Source organism: Myxine glutinosa, chromosome 4 (assembly GCF_964187855.1).
Source record: "Myxine glutinosa chromosome 4, kmMyxGlut1.1, whole genome shotgun sequence".
Lineage (NCBI taxonomy): Eukaryota > Metazoa > Chordata > Myxini > Myxiniformes > Myxinidae > Myxine > Myxine glutinosa.
The window spans coordinates 37614987-37633982 of record NC_136264.1 but is presented as its reverse complement, the minus strand read 5'-3'; the positions used below and the strand labels follow the sequence as shown (position 1 = coordinate 37633982).

General features: G+C 41.9%; 1 protein-coding gene across 1 annotated transcript in view; it reads right to left on the bottom strand.

Moving 5' to 3' along the window:
* Positions 1-18996, bottom strand: part of STAB2 (stabilin 2) — a 290004-nt gene that overhangs the window by 245428 nt on the left and 25580 nt on the right. Inside the window, exons 10-14 of the mRNA XM_078775203.1 lie at positions 14052-14185; positions 13707-13789; positions 8601-8750; positions 2622-2762; positions 693-755 (exon numbers count right to left, since the gene is read on the bottom strand). Of these exons, the coding sequence (XP_078631329.1) occupies positions 693-755; positions 2622-2762; positions 8601-8750; positions 13707-13789; positions 14052-14185 (571 nt within the window). The remainder of the gene's footprint in view (positions 1-692; positions 756-2621; positions 2763-8600; positions 8751-13706; positions 13790-14051; positions 14186-18996) is intronic.

Sequence of the window (18996 nt, the reverse complement as noted above, 5' to 3'; positions counted from 1 at the left end):
CTCCTCCACCAAGTTTTGACATAACTCATCCAGAACCTTTTGATATATCCTGTTTTATATCGTTTTTGACCCCATCTCTCAATGGTAAAGAATCACTTTTAAAATTAAGAATTTATTGTATGCGGATCCGGATCTGGATCTTTATCGAATCGATTCGATCTTGTCACACACCCAACCTGTCCACCAAATTTTGTCCGAATCCCTCCATAACCTTGTTGAGATATTTTGCTCACTGACAGACAGACAGACATGATCTTTGCAGGTGGAGGTAATCATGCACAACTAATTTTATGTTTACTTTGAATGGTAGATTAAACATAAACTAATATAAACATTTGAGGAAGATTGTTGCTAGAATGGCTATCTTCCAACCAAAAATTTGATCAGTTTCTGTCTACCAGGGAATTTCAGGAACTTACAGTCTGCCACACACTCTCATATACAGTGGCCAGAATCCCTGCTTGTAATTTGTGTCCTTTTCATCAGTGATCACGTGTAATGCTAACACACTCCTGCATTCTGCACTGAATCAGCATTTAAAAAATCACCAAAGTGATGCGGATTTATTGTGTGATGTGGTGCTTCACTGTTATAAAGTCTCACCCTGAATTTCAAATACCTTCATCACATTGTATATAGGCATAAAAATCCATGAACTACTGTAAATTAGCTACCACTAGAGAATGCCTTACCTCCAACAGGGCTCGGAAATGACTGAATTGCTTGTACTTCGAAATGACAGCAAGAAGTCGTTGCTGTTGGATACAAGAATAAAACAATTACTTGTATAATTATACAAGTGGAGAGAGAGTAGAGAGAGACAACAAATATAACTAGTAGAAAAGTGATGATATGCTTCCAGGTAAAATGGCTGCCATACCACATGACTGATGACATCATCATTTTCAATAAGTTTTACTCATGGATAGTTCATCATATCTGTAAAGTTTGGTTTAGATCGGTTAAGCGGTTCTGGAGATATATATTTTCATTTTTTCCCTTAAATCCAAGATGGCCACCATACCATGTGACTGATGATGTCGTAGTTTACAAATAAAAATCATCATGTGTAGTCCATCATATGTATGAAGTTTCAGATTGATCCGTTGAGTGGTTCTGGAGTTATATATTTTCAAATATATTTTTTCTTTAATGCAAGATGGCTGCCATAACACGTGACTGATGTCATAGAAACATTTTTCCTCATGGAGAGTTGCTATTAGATATGAAATTTCATATTGATCTGTTCAACAGTTCTTTGAGAAAGAGATGTTTAAAGGTTTTCCTTAAATCAAAGATGTTCGCCATACCCCATGACTGATGACATCAATGTTTAAAAACATTTTCCGGACATCAGTAGTTCATCATATGCATGATATTTCGCATTGATCCGTTAGTTGGAAAAGATCAATTAATTTTTTGCTTAAATTCAAGATGGCCACCAAACCACATGAATGATGACATCATAGTTTGCAAATGTCCCACCCCCCCACCCCACCCAATCGGTATATAAACATATGTTTCAAGTTTCGTATTGATCGGATAAGTGGTTTCGGAGATGTGGATTTTTAAAGTTTTATTTTTAAATCCAATATGGCTGCCAAACCACGTGACCAATTGCGTTTTAGTTTTTGCAAACTTTTATCCCCATGGCTAATCGATCATATTTGTAAAATTTCACATTGATCCGTTCAGCAGTTCTGGAGAAGATGTTTAAAGTTTATGACATCATAGGTAAAAAAAGAAAAAAAAATTTTTTTTTTTTTTTACATCATAGGTAATGGCAGCCAATGTGTCAAAATTGCAAAAACAAAATTCGTGATGCACTAATTTACATTTGTATCTATAATAAGTTAAAGTTTCGTGGAGCTAGCTATAACGGTTTTCTCGTAATTGTTTCCACAAATTTAGTGAGAATAATAATAACTAGCCGAAACCCGTGGAACATCCACGGAAGGGAGGATGTGGTGTATGGATAGAGTGTACCATTATGGATGGCATAGGGGATTTGCTTGTCCGAGTAAGAGTTAGGAAGAAAGATGAGAATGAAGAGTGTGTATATGAACAACGATCGACGACACCGGCACAAATGCATGCTCTGGATTGTCCACTCAGTGGACGGCTTGCTTTTGCCTTCGCCCAGCAGACGCCAATACGATGGCGTCGTAAGATGGCGTCGTATCGGCAGTTAATCGGATGCTTTTGGGCCCCAACGTCGGCTAATTCAGATTTTTCGAGTATGGCTGTACGTGATAAACAAAGAGCGCGGTTCGTAGATCGTAAATCCATTAGTGCCGTGGGCATCGGGTCACTGGGTGCGGCGTAAAAGGGATAACAAAGTCGAGTCCTTACGCTATTATTATATAGATCTTTACAAGAACAATCGGCTTCCAGTGGGAACCTTATTATAAGGAAGCCTAATTAATATGATAAGCAGAAAGTTTCACTAAAATCAATGAGTTAAAGAAAATCTAAAGGACTGTGATGTTCCATGATCATGTGATAATGTCACAAACCCTTTAGCATAACTCTATTTTCTGGATTCCGAAATAGAACACCTTGAGGTGCAGGTCAAGGTAATGATGGACTTGCGGTGTGAGTGAGTTTCATTGCAGATGTACCGTTTTGGCCTCTGCTAATGTTGGTGTTCCACTGGCCAAGCAGTCGATCAGGTGCATCAATCCATTTGATGCCACGATGTCGTTTTGAAGAATCTTGGCTTGAGAGCATGAAGCAGGAAAGTTTAGATATACCATTTGGTCCTGGTTACAAAAAGACACACTCCATCATTCCAATGATAATGGTTACATAGACAATTTGTCCAATTTTAATTGGATTGTTAACCTTATATTGTTGCATTTGCAATTTTCCATCCCATTTCAGTTGACATTTAATTTCCTCTTCAGAATAGATGCTGAACTTGCCATGGGTGTTAACTACCAAACCTGCAGGTAGTTTACCTCTGCTTAATGGAACATTAGTAGTAGTCTCGTCTCTTTTGTGCATGCTACATGGAGTATGGTGAATACATTGATATTTCGATATTTTATGGGCTTACAGAAACAACAATTATCTATCTATCTTCTATATATATAAAAGAAAGTTTTTGTTTGTTTGTTTGTCTGCTCAAGCTAATCTCCTGAATGGTAAAAGATAGTAGGAAACCTCTGAAACAAAAAATGTCGGGACGGACCCCGGGAAGGTTATAGGCGAGGTGGCGAGGCCGGTCGAGGCCACCTCGGCCGAGCTGGGCCCATTTCGCAATTAAAAGCTGAGCTGAATTATAGTAGTAAATCTTCTACGGCCACGAGTAAAAGCTGAATTATAGTAGTCATCAATCTTCTACGGCCACGAGTAAAAGCTGAATTATAGTAGTCAATCTTCAACGGCCGCGAGTAAAAGCTGAATTATAGTAGTAAATTCATTCAAAAAGAACTAAAAATGTCGGGACGGGCCCCAGGAAGGTTATAGGCTAGGTGGCAAGGCCGGTCGAGGCCACCTCGGCCGAGCTGGGGCCATTTCACAATTAAAAGCTGAGCTGAATTATCGTAGTCAATCGTCTACGGCCGCGAGTAAAAGCTGAATTATAGTAGTAAATTCATTCAAAAAGAACCAAAAATGTTGGGATGGGCCCCGGGAGGTTATCGGCTAGGTGGCGAGGCCGGTCGAGGCCGCATCTGCCGGGCTGGGCCCATTTCACAATTAAAAGCTGAGCTGAATTATATTAGTCAATCGTCGACGGCCACGAGTAAAAGCTGAATTATAGTAGTCAATCGTCTACTGCCGCGAGTAAAAGCTGAATTATAGTGGTCAATCGTCTACGGCCGCGAGTAAAAGCTGAATTATAGTAGTAAATTCATTAAAAAAGAACCAAAAATGTTGGGACGGGCCCCGGGAAGGTTATCGGCTAGGTGGCGAGGTCGGTCGAGGCCGCATTGGCCGGGCTGGGCCCATTTCACAATTAAAAGCTGAGCTGAATTATAGTAGTCAATCGTCTACAGCCGTGAGTAAAAGCTGAAGTATAGCAGTAAATTCATTCAAAAAGAACCTGGGCAACGCCGGGTGCTTTCGGCTAGTTATAAATAAATATACTTTAAAATTTAAATGTTATAATCTTAACGAAATCTGTTTTCATAAGCTCGTATCTTATCTACATTTGTTGCTTCAGTCTAGATGTGTAAATGATCAGTTTGAATAACAAACCAGCAGGAAAAATTTGGAAGCGCATGCTTTGAGAATAAGTTCTGATTGTATAACCTTTTGATGATTTACAAATACCTTTACTATAAGTACCTATAAAGTGTTCATCAAGCAGCATTATAATGGCTGCTGTTCATCAAGCAGCATTTGCACTTTGATATGAAGAAAGATGTAGACTACTACTACTACTATTAGAACGCCTACTACTACTACTGCTATTGCAAAGATTACTACTAAAACTATTACTAATAGTAGTAGTACCACAACTACTACTTCTACTACTACTACTACAATTACAACTACTACTACTACTACTACAATTACTACTACTACTACTACTACTACTATAACAACTACTACAGCTACTACTAGTACTATTACGACTACTACTACTACTACTAGTAGTAGTACTACTATTACTAGTACTGCAACTACTACTACCATTACTACTACTAGGGCATTGCCCGTACTATATCTATATCTAAAATTATATCCCCCCCCTCTATTTACATGAAATGGTTTGGTCCAAAGCGAACGGCTTGCGAGTACGGTGACAATCCCCCCCCTCTATTTACATGCAATGGTTTGGTCCAAAGCGAACGGCTTCCGGAGTTTGGTAAAGAAATCGCCATCGCGTGCACAAACGCGCAGGAAAGCGAATGAATCGCAAATTCGGTTTTATTAGTTGTAAAACATAGTTTAACGCCAACATAGTTTGCAAACGTGAAATAAATGAATACGCTCTCAAATGTGCCATCCGAGGCAGAGTGTGCCCGCCACGTTCGGCACACGCGATCGTTCGCTGCTCTCTGATTGGTTGAATCGTTTTTTGGACATAGCTCGGTAAGTAATTGTCCGATTAATATGAAACCTTGAAAAGGCACATCCTCGGGTCCCCAGCAATATACCTGGCAAGTTTCAAGTATATCGGACCGGTAGTTGTCGAGAAACAGCGGTCACAGACAAACAAACAAACGTACAGACGTACAGACAGACAGACAGAGATTACTGGAATTATAGATAGATTACTACTACAACTACTACTATTACAACTACTACTATTACTAGCGTCTGGTCAAATCTGTTTCTGGTGTTTGTTCCCCCTCCATCCCCTCCCTCACCTCAAATGGCCACACGGCTGACTCCGCGCGTGAAAAAGCTGAATGCCTCAACTCTGTGTTTGCCTCTAAATCTTCTGTCCCAAACCCATCCCTCTCTGTACCCACCGTACCCAGTCGTACCCAGCTGCTCCTGGACTCTGTGTCCTTTCCTCCTGACAAGGTGGAAAAGTTTCTGTCAACCCTCGACTCGGATTCTGCAACTGGACCTGACGGCATCAGCCCACCGGTCCTAAAATCCTGTTCTTCCGCTCTTTCACTCCCTCTCTCTGTTCTCTTCACCCTCTCTTTTGCTCAAGGTCATCTTCCATCTGCTTGGAAATCTGCCAACATCACCGCTTTGCACAAAAAAGGTGCAAAAACAGATCCCAGCAACTACAGACCAATCAGCCTTCTCCCAATTATCAGCAAAGTCATGGATTCCATCATTGCTTCAGATATGAAATCTTTCCTCTTCTCCAATGGCTTGATCTCTGATCATCAATTTGGTTTCAGACCTGGACACTCTACTCTGGACATGCTGCTTCTGCTTTCTCAACAATGGATGGAGGTCCTCAATGCCAAACAGGAAATTAGAGCAGTCTCCCTTGACATATCACGTGCCTTCGATACGGTCTGGCACCCCGCTCTGCTCACCAAACTCTCCTCTTTTGGTATCAATGGAAATCTCCACGCATGGCTGGCGGACGTCCTCTCTAGTCGTAGTCAACGTGTGGCACTGAATGGGTTTCTCTCATCTCCTCTTCCTGTTCAGGCTGGAGTTCCACAAGGCAGTGTTCTGGGCCCTGTGCTTTTTCTGGTCTTCATCAATGATCTCTCTGACTCTCTTGAAAATCCTCTGTATCTCTTTGCTGATGACTCTACTCTCTGTCGCTCCATTCTTCATCCCTCAGATCGGCAGTCTGCTGCCTCCTCACTCTCTGCAGACCTGGACAAAATCACAGACTGGGCAAACAAGTGGAACATGTCTTTCAATCCTGACAAATCTCACACTCTTACGATGTCTCTCCGAAAAGACCAACTGGACAACCCTCCCATCCACTTTCTGAATAATCCTCTCCAAGAAGTTCTGTCACTCAAGCTTTTGGGTCTCACTATCTGCCATGATCTTTCCTGGGAAAACCACATTTCAAATCTGGCCTCCAAAGCCAGTCGCCGACTGGGCATCCTCCGTCGTGCAAAGTCCTTCCTTGGCACACCTGAGCTCCTCACCACATACAAGGCTTTCATCCACAGCTCAATGGAATACTGCTCTCCCCTCTGGGCTGGTGCTCCTGCCTCACACCTAGCTCGTCTTCACGCTGTTGAAACCAAAGCATTCAGAATCATTGGAATCTCCCGCGATGAAGCTAACTCCAAGGGCCTCTCACTCACTCACCGCAGGCAGGTTGGTGGTCTTTCCATATTCTACCGACTCCTCTCTGGCCTTGCCCCCCCAGCTCTCTCTGGGCTCTGTCCCGCAAATATTCCTACAGGTCGCACAAGATCTGCCTGCAACCCTCTTATGGTCAAACTGCCAAAATCAAGACTCTCTGCTCACCTTCACTCCTTCATTCCTCTTTTCTCCCGCCTCTGGAACAAACTCCCTCACTCTCTTCAATCCCACTCCACCCTCCAGGTCTTTAAAACTGCTGTTCACCACCATCTCTTATCTTCCCCCATCCAAAACCTTGATCTTTTCTACCCCCCCTAATTTAACCCCAATTCCACTTTTTTGAAATACCAACTTCTGTCCTGGAAGTCCTTGGTGTCCTTGTGTTTGATACTTCTCCGTCCACCCCCCCCCCCCTTCCCCCGCCTCCTCCCCCCAAGCCCTCTCCCTTCCACACATCTCCCTGCTCTCAAATGTTGTGTTTGTGTGCTTCCCCTTCTCTCCCCATCTTGTTTTCCGCTCCCTCTTTTTGTGTGTTTTGTTTGTCTGGTTGATTTGTTTGTGAAGTAAATGTTAGCTCTTTCACGAGCCTCGATTCAGTATACAAAAAAAAAAAAAAAAAAAAAAAAAAAAAACTACTACTATTATTGCATCTACTACTACGACTACTACTACTACTACTATTAGGACTACTAATATTACTACTCATACTACGACTACTATTACAACTACTACCACTGCTACTACTACTACTACTACTACTCCCCACATTATCCCACCTTATTTTCAGGTTGGCTAAGCCTGGTGTTAGCTTATTAACCCTATCAGGGCTGGGCTATTTTAATCAGCTGCACATCAGCAACAGATGAGCTATGAATAGTGAATCAGTGGTGGTTTGGAAGTTAACATAAACTTTAGTTGGAGGGGGTGTATTTTGCCCTCCAGCCCATACAGGGTTAACAGTTAAGGTGGCTGGCTTAAGATCCTAGGATCTTGAGTTCGAGCTCCTGTCTTGCCGTTAAACAATAACAGGTGAGATGTGAGATGACTACTACTACTAAAACAACTACTGCAGCTACTACTAGTACTATTACGACTACTACTACTACTACTATTACAAGTACTACTATTACAACTACTACTACTACTACTACTACTACTACTACTACTACTACTACTACTACCACCATAACAACTATTACTACTACTACTACTACTACTACTACTACTATATCTACTACTACTATTACCATTACTACTATTACAACTACTACTACTATTACACCTACTACTACAACTACTACGACCATTACTACTATTACAACTACTACTACCATTACAGCAACTATTACCACTACTGTCATACGTCTGAGGTTGGCAAAATGAGTACCTGCTTTCTGGAAGCAAGGGGCACTACATCAGCAGTACAGCCATGCTCCCAGAAATGATGCAACCAGCAGCCCCAGGCTGCATATGAAATAACTAGCGAGGTTTGTTATGTGGGAGCCCAAAAGTCAAAAAAACAAAATGTTTTGGGATGAAAGTTTGGTAGGGCTAGCCCCAAAAGTAAGGGAGTAGTTCTGGGACGGACAGACAGGGTTGGCTTAAGGAGAAACATTGGTCCAAGTGTTTCACGAACCGATTGGAAACACCTGACGTTTGGGCAATGATATTGAATTTGTTCAGAGTGATGGCGATAACTCACTTACTCTTCACTGAAAGACATCTGGGGATGTTAACATCGACGCATAATGCCAGCAGAGGATGGTCCGTCCAAAGGATGGCACAATTATTTAGGCATCGCTTCATGTACATAATCAACAAACTTGGAATAGTTATTGTACAGACAAATTTTGGGGAAAGATAATTTACAGGCTCAGTATGACAGATCATTTAATCCTGAGGTTTACCCTGTCACGATGTGAGATGCTGATCATATCTCCAGTCATTGAGTATAAAGAATCCATTGTTTGTAGGTCCTTCATGGTGATCTCTCCAGGCACAATATGGAGTCTGCTTATGAATGTTGCGAAGCTTGCATTGGCCAGGAGTGCATTCACCTGTAAACATGATAAAGTCCCCTGATGCTTTGGGTTCTTGAAATTTACACAAGTTCACACATATTATGAATGCAAAATAGAGGATGTAATGTATAGGCTTTTAGAGGATGAAAACCACAAGGAATGAGTCAGTATTCATCATTTCAGGTATGTCTTGTCTAATTTTGTTTGGCATGGTGTAATCACCAAACATAGGTGAACAGTGAATGGTATATAGTTTAACATAAAAACACTGCAATGGTTAATGCTTATAGCAAGATCAACATCGGAACTGAAGAACGATTATGATTACATGTTAATAATGCTCATGTGTGTGGGGAAAGGTGAACTTTCGCAGGGTCTAATGATTAATCTCGGGGATGGCGCGGAACATGAAGTCACATATTTTTCCATTGGTCTGGAGTACCTTTCGCTTTGGCGGGCATAGAAAAAGAGACTGGGCAGTATACTGTGTTTAACTCCATGGATGTTATCACAAATTTTACTTTAAAACGGCATGGCCAAAAGTATGTGGACACCCGAACATCACACCCACATGTGCTCGTCAAACATCTCATTCCCAAATCATGGGCATTAATATGGAGTTGGTCGCTCCCCCCCCCCCCCACCCCCTTGGCTGCTATAACAGCCTCCACTCTTCCGGGAAGGCTTTCCACTAGATGTTAGAACACTGCTGCGGGGATTTGCTTCCATTCAGCCACAAGAGCATTTGTGAGGTCGGGCACTGATGTTGGGCCTGGCTCGCAGTTGGCATTCCAATTCATCCCAAAGGTGTTCAATGGGGTTGAGATCAAGGCTCTGTGCAGGCCAGTCAAGTTCTTCTACACTGATCTCGACAAACCATTTCTGTATGGACTTCGCTTTGTGCACATGGGCATCGTCATGCTGAAACAGGAAAGGGCCTTCCCCAAACTGTTACCACAAAGTTTGAAGCACCCAATCGTCGAGAATGTCATTGTATGCTGTAGCATTAAGATTTCCCTTCACTGGAACTAAGAACTAACTAAGCCAGAACCATGAAAAACAGCCCCAGTCCATTATTCCTCCTCCCCCAAACTTTACAGTTGGCGCTATGCATTTGTGCAGGTAGCGTTCTCCTGGCATCCGCCAAACCCAGATTCGTCCGCCGGACTGCCAGATGGTGAAGCGTGATTCATCACTCCAGAGAACGTGTTTCCCCTGCCACTCTTTGCTCTTGGGGTTGTCTCATTAGCATCATCTGCAGTCTTGAAAGACCCTTAAAGTTTTTTCGAGTTCAGTGTGATTTTAATCTCATGGGATATAATCACAGTTATTTTATCAACCTGTATATGGTAATGAACATGGATGCGCCGACTTTGATAGAATGTGACTGTGGGAGTATTATCTACCAGTTCTCTTCCATCACTCTGTTAGTTTGTTAACCTGCCAGTCTCTCCTGGATTTATAAAGTGTGCATAAGTAACACTTCGATGAACCTGAGCCTAGACATCTGTCGAGTGTTGATCAGCTCCTTAAGAGTCCTTCCAAAATACTGTTGATGATACACATCACTTAAAACAATAACATCTCCTTTTGTGTCACCTAGAAAGCTTAAAAACAACAGAAAATGCCGGTGCATTATTTTCTACTTGATCAAACATTGTTAGGGAATGACTTGTTAACCTAGTGATGCAATTCTTCGAAACAGGTTCGTCTAACCATTTAATGTGCAACCATTTTGCTGCTGTCTCATGTGGCCTCCTTTGACATTCTGGCTGGGATGGCCTAGATCTGGGGTTCAAAACTTGGGGTATGGGGACCAAAATCTGGGGGTATGGGACTCGTAATAAATTATAATAATAAATTGTAATAAATTCAATGAAATATCAACTTTAAATATATAATAAATATATATTTAAATATAAATATATATATTTCAAAACAAATTATATTTGTATAATTTTATTTCAAACAAATATAAATTCAATTTTCTATTAAAATTCGAATAAATCAACTATACGCCCCGGGCGTATGCATGCGATTACAATGCATGATTGACATGACAATGAGAACATTCACATAGCGATTAGGGCGGGTCAAAGTTCACACTATGCCAATGTGCTGTCACGTAATGTAGGCCCTACATTACGTGAGATTGTAGGCCATTAGGACATCAGGTGAAGAACCGAATATCGGCAATTACGGCAATTACGACCTCATTCTCAATTTGATTCCGGTGAAAACATTTGCAAAACAAGTGAGTAGTGATGTGTTCTACATCGCGAAGCCTTGGCGTCCAAAACGTTGTCAAAGAAACTGAAAGAAGTGATGGTAATAGTCGTGCAGACAGTCAACTTTATTCGTGGACGGGCATTAAATCATCGGCTATTTCAAAAATTCTGTGATGCGATTGGGGCGGAACATTGTGTTTTACTGTACCACACAGAGGTACGTTGGCTATCTCGTGGTCGTGTTTTCGCACGTGTAGTGGAACATCGGGAAGAAATTCTCGAATTCCTCAGGCATCAACAATCCCCTCTTGTGAACAGTTTTGAAGATGAGCATTTTATTGTTAGCCTGGGATATTTGGCCAATATTTTCGGTCACCTCAATGACTTGAACATGTCGATGCAGGGAAGGGATGTGGACATTATTCAAGCCAGGGGAAAGTTGGTGGCATTCACGAAGAAATTACCTATTTGGAGTCGCCGTGTTGAAAGCGGAAACATGGCGAACTTTCCAATCCTTGGCGATATCCTTCTTCATGGAGAAGATGAAAAGGCATTGCCTGGGGAAATACTTCCAGAAGTCGAGGACCATTTGAAAGTCCTAAGCACCAATTTTGAGGGTTACTTCTCAGATATTGATGATCTTAGCACGGAATCCGTTTGGCTCCAGAACCCTTTCTCATTTGATATTTCTACGACGAGTGACAACGATTTAGTGAAGGATGATTTGATCGAGTTCCAAGAAGATCAAAGAAAGAAAGCTGCTTTCGGAAAGGCTGGGCTGGATTTTAAGCAGTTTTGGTGTGAGCAGATAGCAGCTTACCCTAGCTTGGCGAAGAAGGCAATGAATGTGTTGGTTCCCTTCACAACTACGTATCTCTGTGAAACAGGTTTCTCTGCATTATTGAACCTGAAATCAAAGTGGAGAAATCGACTTGAGGTGTTCGATGATATGAAAGTGGCGTTGTCACGAACTGTGCCCAGATTCCATATTCTGATTACACGAAAACATCAGCAACAATCTCACTAGATTAGGAAAACGGCTTGCATAAAATTTGCGTGTATTTTTTTTTTTTTTTGGATACTGAATCGAGGCTCGTGAAAGAGCTAACATTTATTTCACAAACAAATCAACCAGACAAACAAGATATATAAAAGAGAGGGAGCAGAAGACAAGATGGGGAGAGAAGGGGAAGCACACAAACACAACATTTGAGAGCACGGATATGTGTGGGATGGAGAGGGCTTGGGGGGAGGAGGCGTGGGAAGGGGGGGTGGGGGGGTGGGAGAAGTATAAAACACAAGGACACCAAGGACTTCCAGGACAGAAGTTGGTATTTCAAAAAAGTGGATTTGGGGTGAAATTAGCGGGGGTAGAAAATATCAAGGTTTTGGATGGGGGAAGATAAGAGATGGTGGTGAACAGCTGTTTTACAGACCTGGAGGGTGGAGTGGGATTGAAGAGAGTGAGGGAGTTTGTTCCAGAGGTGGGAGAAAAGAGGAATGAAGGAGTGAAGGTGAGCAGAGAGTCTTGATTTTGGCAGTTTAACCATAAGAGGGTTGCAGATGCATAAGATCTTGTGCATAAGAGGGATCTTGTGCGACCTGTAGGAATATTTGGGGGACAGAGCCCAGAAAGAGCTGGGGGGGCAAGGCCAGAGAGGAGTCGGTACAAGATGGAAAGACCACCAACCTGCCTGCGGTGGGTGAGTGAAAGGCCCTTGGAGTTAGCTTCATCGCGGGAGATTCCAATGATTCTGAACGCTTTGGTTTCAACAGCGTGAAGACGAGCTAGGTGTGAGGCAGGAGCACCAGCCCAGAGGGGGGAACAGTATTCCATTGAGCTGCAGATGAAAGCCTTGTATGTGGTGAGGAGCTCAGGTGTGCCAAGGAAGGACTTCGCACGACGGAGGATGCCCAGTCGGCGACTGGCTTTGGAGGCCAGATTTGAAATGTGGTTTTCCCAGGAAAGATCATGGCAGATAGTGAGACCCAAAAGCTTGAGTGACAGAACTTCTTGGAGAGGATTATTCAGAAAGTAGATGGGAGGGTTGTCCAGTCGGTCTTTTCGGAGAGACCGAAAGTTTAGTTTGTTTTGTTTCTTTGTTAACAAGCAAAGAAATAAATAGGGATAAATCCGAATGATTTTCTGTCCTGTTCTGTTCCTAATTATGCATATGTAAAACTAAGCTATTGAGATATTTTGAAGTCACACTGGAACCTAATGGGACTGGTAATGAGGCACGGATCCCCGAACTTGGCCCATTTTCTGGGTAATAAGTTACCAATTTTCATCCAAAAAAATTGGCAATTAAAGTAAAAACACCCCTCAGAATGCACCACAGAGCACCTAGAAATCAAAATAAATTCTAGGGGGACATGCCCCCAGTCCCCCCTAGCTATCTATGCGCACCTTAGGTGCGCCTTGGGCAGTCAACAGTCTGACGAGGGGTGTATGGGGACATCGTGGGCAATCCGTTGGGGGTCGACAGGGAAAAAGGTTAAGAACCCCTGGCCGAGATGCAATCAACAGACATTCTTTGACCAAAACGTCAGACTGAGCTCTTGTTCTTAAAATCTACAGTTGGTTGTGATTTTGTGTTTTTGTTTCATTTAGAAAATCCTACACAATTTAAGCATGACATGCATCCCTATCCTAACTGAACTCATTTATTCTAAGAGATCGTGCTTTAGAAAAAGTTGTCGAGCAAAATGCAAGGCAGAAATATGGAGAATACAAAGAAAAATGGAAATCAGCAACACTCACATCTATGTTCCTGAAAGCCTGATCCACTGGTACAAAGATGGTGAATGGGCCCAAGTTATTGAGAATCCACTGAAGCCCTTTATCTAGGGAAGAGATGGAAAGAATGACAATGACAATGTAATTATAAAGGGGTCTCAGGAGATAAACATGAACAATTGAGTTTGCATAAATAAATTATTGTTATTGAAGAAGTGTGCAAGAATGAACAAAGAATACAACTTAAAAACCAAAAGAGGCAGCTTTGACAGACAAATAAAATTAGAAATATGTTGTTACTTAAATGTTTCTTGATAGTGGTAATACTTAATGGTTTGCAAAAAAAACTTGTCTGTGCAGATATCTTACTGAAAAGTAGTATTGAATTGGAAAGTTGACCATTCCAGCGGTTGTTGAACCCTCTATTCAGCTTTTCGAGTCTGTCCGTGAGGGTTCCAAAGCAAAACTGGCCATCTCCCACATAGCCTGATCGGCAAATGCACCTGTAAAGTAAATGTGCAAACATATTGGCCAACAACAAAAATGTCCGTCTACGATCTTGTTTTCACCGAATGCTTCCCGAGCAAGGAAACTGTATTACATCAGTAAGAAAAGTTTTACAATAATTATACTGAAGATGTTAATGTGGTGTTCAGGATAAATTTGAGCCAATTCTGATGAAAGGGTGAGTTTTCAGCTGGGAGTTATTTTTCTTTGTCATTTCACTTTCTGGAAGACCTGGAGTATGGGATTCATTGTTCTACATGAGGGGTTTTTGTGGGGTAGACCACCTCTACATCAATTCGCCCAGCGCTGCTGTCTGAGAGGCCACTCTTCTTCCTTGAAAGTTGTCCCATGATAAATTAATTCCCGACACAAATGTTTGCTGATGTTTTGCACCAGGTTAATTACACCGACAAGTAGTTCCTGGTGACACAAGTATGTTAAATGGATTTGCATAAAACCATGACGTGAATGACGATGTAATGTATAGGGTTTTAGAGGACCTGGTGTTGGCCTAGCGGTTAGGGTGCTGGCTTGGGATCCTAGGATCCTGGGTTTGAATCCCGCTTGATCGCTGAATTAACGCCAGGGGGGTTGACTCAGCCTGTCATCCTTCCGAGGTCGGCAAATTGAGTACCAGTTCACTGGTAATTTCCTGTGTGTCGCAAGAGGCGACTAACAGGGTTGGCGGCAGGAAGGGCATCCGGCCATAAAACATTGCTTGAAAAAGGGGATCACGGTGCTCAAAAAAGGCCAACCCCTACTCTGTGGGGAAAAATGGCCTCTAAAGGTGGTTCATGACGTGAATGACATCTTGCCAAGGACCATTGTTTGGTTGGGGGGAAGAGGGGGGAAGGGAGAGGGATGAGTATGTCTGTCGTATATTGTGCAAATTCTTTAATTTTTAAATGACTAATACGAGATGGGAAAACTAATTCGGGAGAGGCAGAGCAAGCGAAAAGCAGGCCGACGTACAAGTTAGAATCGTAAGAATACGTGACTTTCGAAATGACATGCGAATGCTAACAAGGCCTTTTGCACATGTACTGTGTGTGTGTTTTCAGTGATTCAGTTTGGCTCACTGATCACATTTAACCTGCCGTTGCTCGTGCAAAATCTGTGATTCAAATTGTCTTTTTAAAATTATTTTCAGCAATGAGACAAAAGCTCGAGTGGTAATTTCAAAATGGTGAACCACATTCGTTGTGTTCCTTTAAGTAAATCAGACTCACGAGAATATAGGAAATATGACAAATACCCGTGTATGAGGTGATGAGTTCCTATCATTTCCTGTCAATACAAGCTGGTGTTCACAGTAAAGAAAACACACACACACACACACACACACACACACACACACACACACACACACACACACACACACACACACACACACAACCACTTAAGGAAAGGAAACATAAACCCAAAACTAAAAAAGAGAATCCAAAGAATAAAAAACACATACAAAATTAGATATAGACCTCGAGTGTTTGGGTGCTGAAAATACACTCGAAATGGAAATGATAGCAAAGAAGATAAAAAAAACTTTGAAGGAGGAAACAACAGGAGAAAACAAAACCACATGTTTGAAAGTAACCCAAAGAGATTCTACTGTGAATTGGGGAAACAAAAGCAGAATGTGTCAAATCCCCCTGGAAAAGAAAAGGTGGAAAAATTCTGGAAAGTAATTTTTGAAGATCGAAAAGAACATAACAAGGAAGCGAAATGGATGCCAAACAAGAAGCAACATCTCGAGGAAATGCCCCAAGTGATTATTGATGAAGAGTAAATTAGAAAACAACTTTAAAAATGCCAAACTTCAAAAGCCGAGGCCCAGATGGAATTCCAAATTTCTGGCTAAAACAACTTGATTCTTTCAGAATCACCACGCCAGGACATTTAACAAACCGATCTAAGAGGAAACGGCAGTGGATGAGTATCTCATAGAAGGGAACACCTTTCTCATCCCAAAATCGGAGGAAACAACTTCCTCACAAATACCGCCCAATAACATGGCGACCAACAACATACAAACTGCGGACAGGAATCATCACAGAAATGATACACCATCACCAAACACAGCAAGAAGGTTTAGAGGCAGAACAACAAGGATGTGCAAGAGAGGTTGTCATGGAACAAATGACCACCTACTACTGAACAAGGACATATTTGAAAATTGCAAAATTCGAATAATTAAATTGTCCACCACCTGGTTAGACTATAAGAAAGCTTTTGACAGTTTCCCACATTCATGGTTGATAAAATGCATGCAAATATACAAAATAAATCCCCAAATAATCAATTCTCCCCCCCCCCCCCCCCTTCTGTTTTGTCCTTCCCACCAAGTAACCTCATCAATGAACAAGGTCACAGATACACCCTAACATCCAATAAAATAGTCGAAAGAAACAGGGTAGGTGACACATCCACTATACATGGATGTTTTAAAACTCTTTGCACCGAACAACGAAAAATTGACAGAACAACAAAAAATAGTAAAATGGTTCTCCAAGAACATCCAAATTGAATTTGGACGAGACAAATGTGTCAAGTGTACATTCGTGCAAGGTAAACCAAAAAAAACAGACAACATAAACATAGGAGTAACAAGTCAGGAGACGACAATGGTTCACGAGCGAGCAGTATTCAATGACAAAGGACGGACTATCAAGTCGATCATCACGATCATCGACGATTGATGCAACAAATCAGGACCATAATCAGTTATGAGGTTAGTTAGATACACAATACCGAAAATTCGGTTCGATTCCGACAACTTTGAAAATTTGACCTTTGTGACCTTCAAAGGTCAAAGATTCTGAAATTTGTTGGAAAACTTGTATTTCATGATGTATGTGATAATATAAGATAATGTACGACATTTCACCCTATCAGGAAGCGAACAATATAATAAAACCATCAAAAATCAACTTTTCTAAAATTCGTGACCTTGTGACCTTGACCTTGGGGCGAAAATGAAAAATCGAGGTCTGTGGGGCTAGACACATGACATAGGCCTAACCAAATACCGAACCCCCTGTCAGATTCCACCAATTCCCTCGGAGAAGATGTAGCTTAAACTCGATTACCCCCTAAAAAGACCTCTTTTTCGGGCGTCGCTCCACCCACAATGGGCGCAATACACCCACTCGAGGCAGGACACAACTAGATTATGATATCAACCTCCCACCCAAGTTTCATCAAGATCGGATGATATCATCGGGTAGTTATGCAGCGGACAGAAGACAGACAGACAGACAGACAGACGCACACCCATGACGAATATAGTGGTCACTTGATAACTCGTGAACCAATACCCCTGGCGCTCACCTGGTGGAATAAACAGTATACTGCACCGACTAAGGGTATTTTAAACCAATTTCAATGGTGGCTAGAAGACAGGGCAGCATATAGAATCAGCCGAACACAATCATAAGACTTTAAACAAACAAAGAAAAAAATACCTATTTTGGGGGGCAACCCCCTCTCCCCCCAACCCCAAATAGCCCCTAACACCCCAAGCCATCTAATGCCTTGAACAAACATTGATACATCATGGGTGATTAAGGTTGTGGTGAAGTTTCATCGAAATCACGTGCATATTTTCTGAGAAGATAGCAAATACCTATTTTGGGGGGCAACCCCCCAGTATACCCCCAAAGGGGCAGATTTTTAAAATGCCGTGAACAAACTTTAGTACAGTACAGGTGATGACGGTTGTGGTCAAGTTTCATCAAAATTGTATGTGTAGTTTCAGAAAAGAAACCAAATACCTATTTTGGAGGGTCAAACCTGGACCCACTTTAACCCCCCATAGATCCCCTTTGACTTTGATTTTCTTAGTGCCATGAACAAACTTCGGTACATCACGGGTGATGAAGGTTGTGGTCAAGTGTCATCGAAATAGTGTGTGTAGTTTCAGAGGAAAAAGCAAATGCCTATTTTGGAGGGGTTGGGGGGGGGGGGGGGGGGTGTCAAACCTGGATCTACTTTGACCCCGGTAACTCCCCTTAGACTCCGATTTTTTAAAATGTCGTTAATAAACTTTAGTTACAACACAACAAATATCATTTGTGCCAAATTTGGTCGCAATCCCATCAGCGGTTTCGGAGAAGAAGTTTCAAGTGTTTACGGACGGACTGATGGACTGAAGGACGGACGACGAGCCATCGCATAAGCTCCCCTGAACTTCGTTCTAGATGAGCTAAAATTGACCTTGAAACAACAATACAGGAGCTAGATAACAAAGCATCTTACAGATACCATGGAGTAGAAGAGGGCCCAACATTTATCATAAAAATGCGCAAAACAAATACCAAATAATATCTGCATAGACCGAGGCTGATCCTGAAAACATATCTCACCCCAAGAAAAAAAATTAAAGACATAAAACAACTAGCAGAACCAGTGTTCCATTCCAGCTGCGGAATAGTAAACTGGCCACAAGTGGATATCAAAAAACTTTATATCAAAACGAAGAAACTCCTCACTATCCACAAAACGTTCTACAAAAATCAACGCATCCCAAGGATGAACGTTCCGAGGAAAGAAGGAGGTGGCGGCCTGATGGAACTCAATCAAGTGCACATCAAGAATGAAAGGATAAGATTCTGGAAGCTGAAGAGTTCCAAAATTGTACCAGTGATAATTGAGGCAACGGGAATGATAAAGAAGAACCTCACAGAGATCTCAAAAACCATCCCTGGGAACATTACCACAAATGAACCACAGTTGGATGCTGTACAGGGCTCAGTGACGATACTGGTCCTGAAAAGAGCCCTTGGAACAAAATTCTGAGAACAACACAACT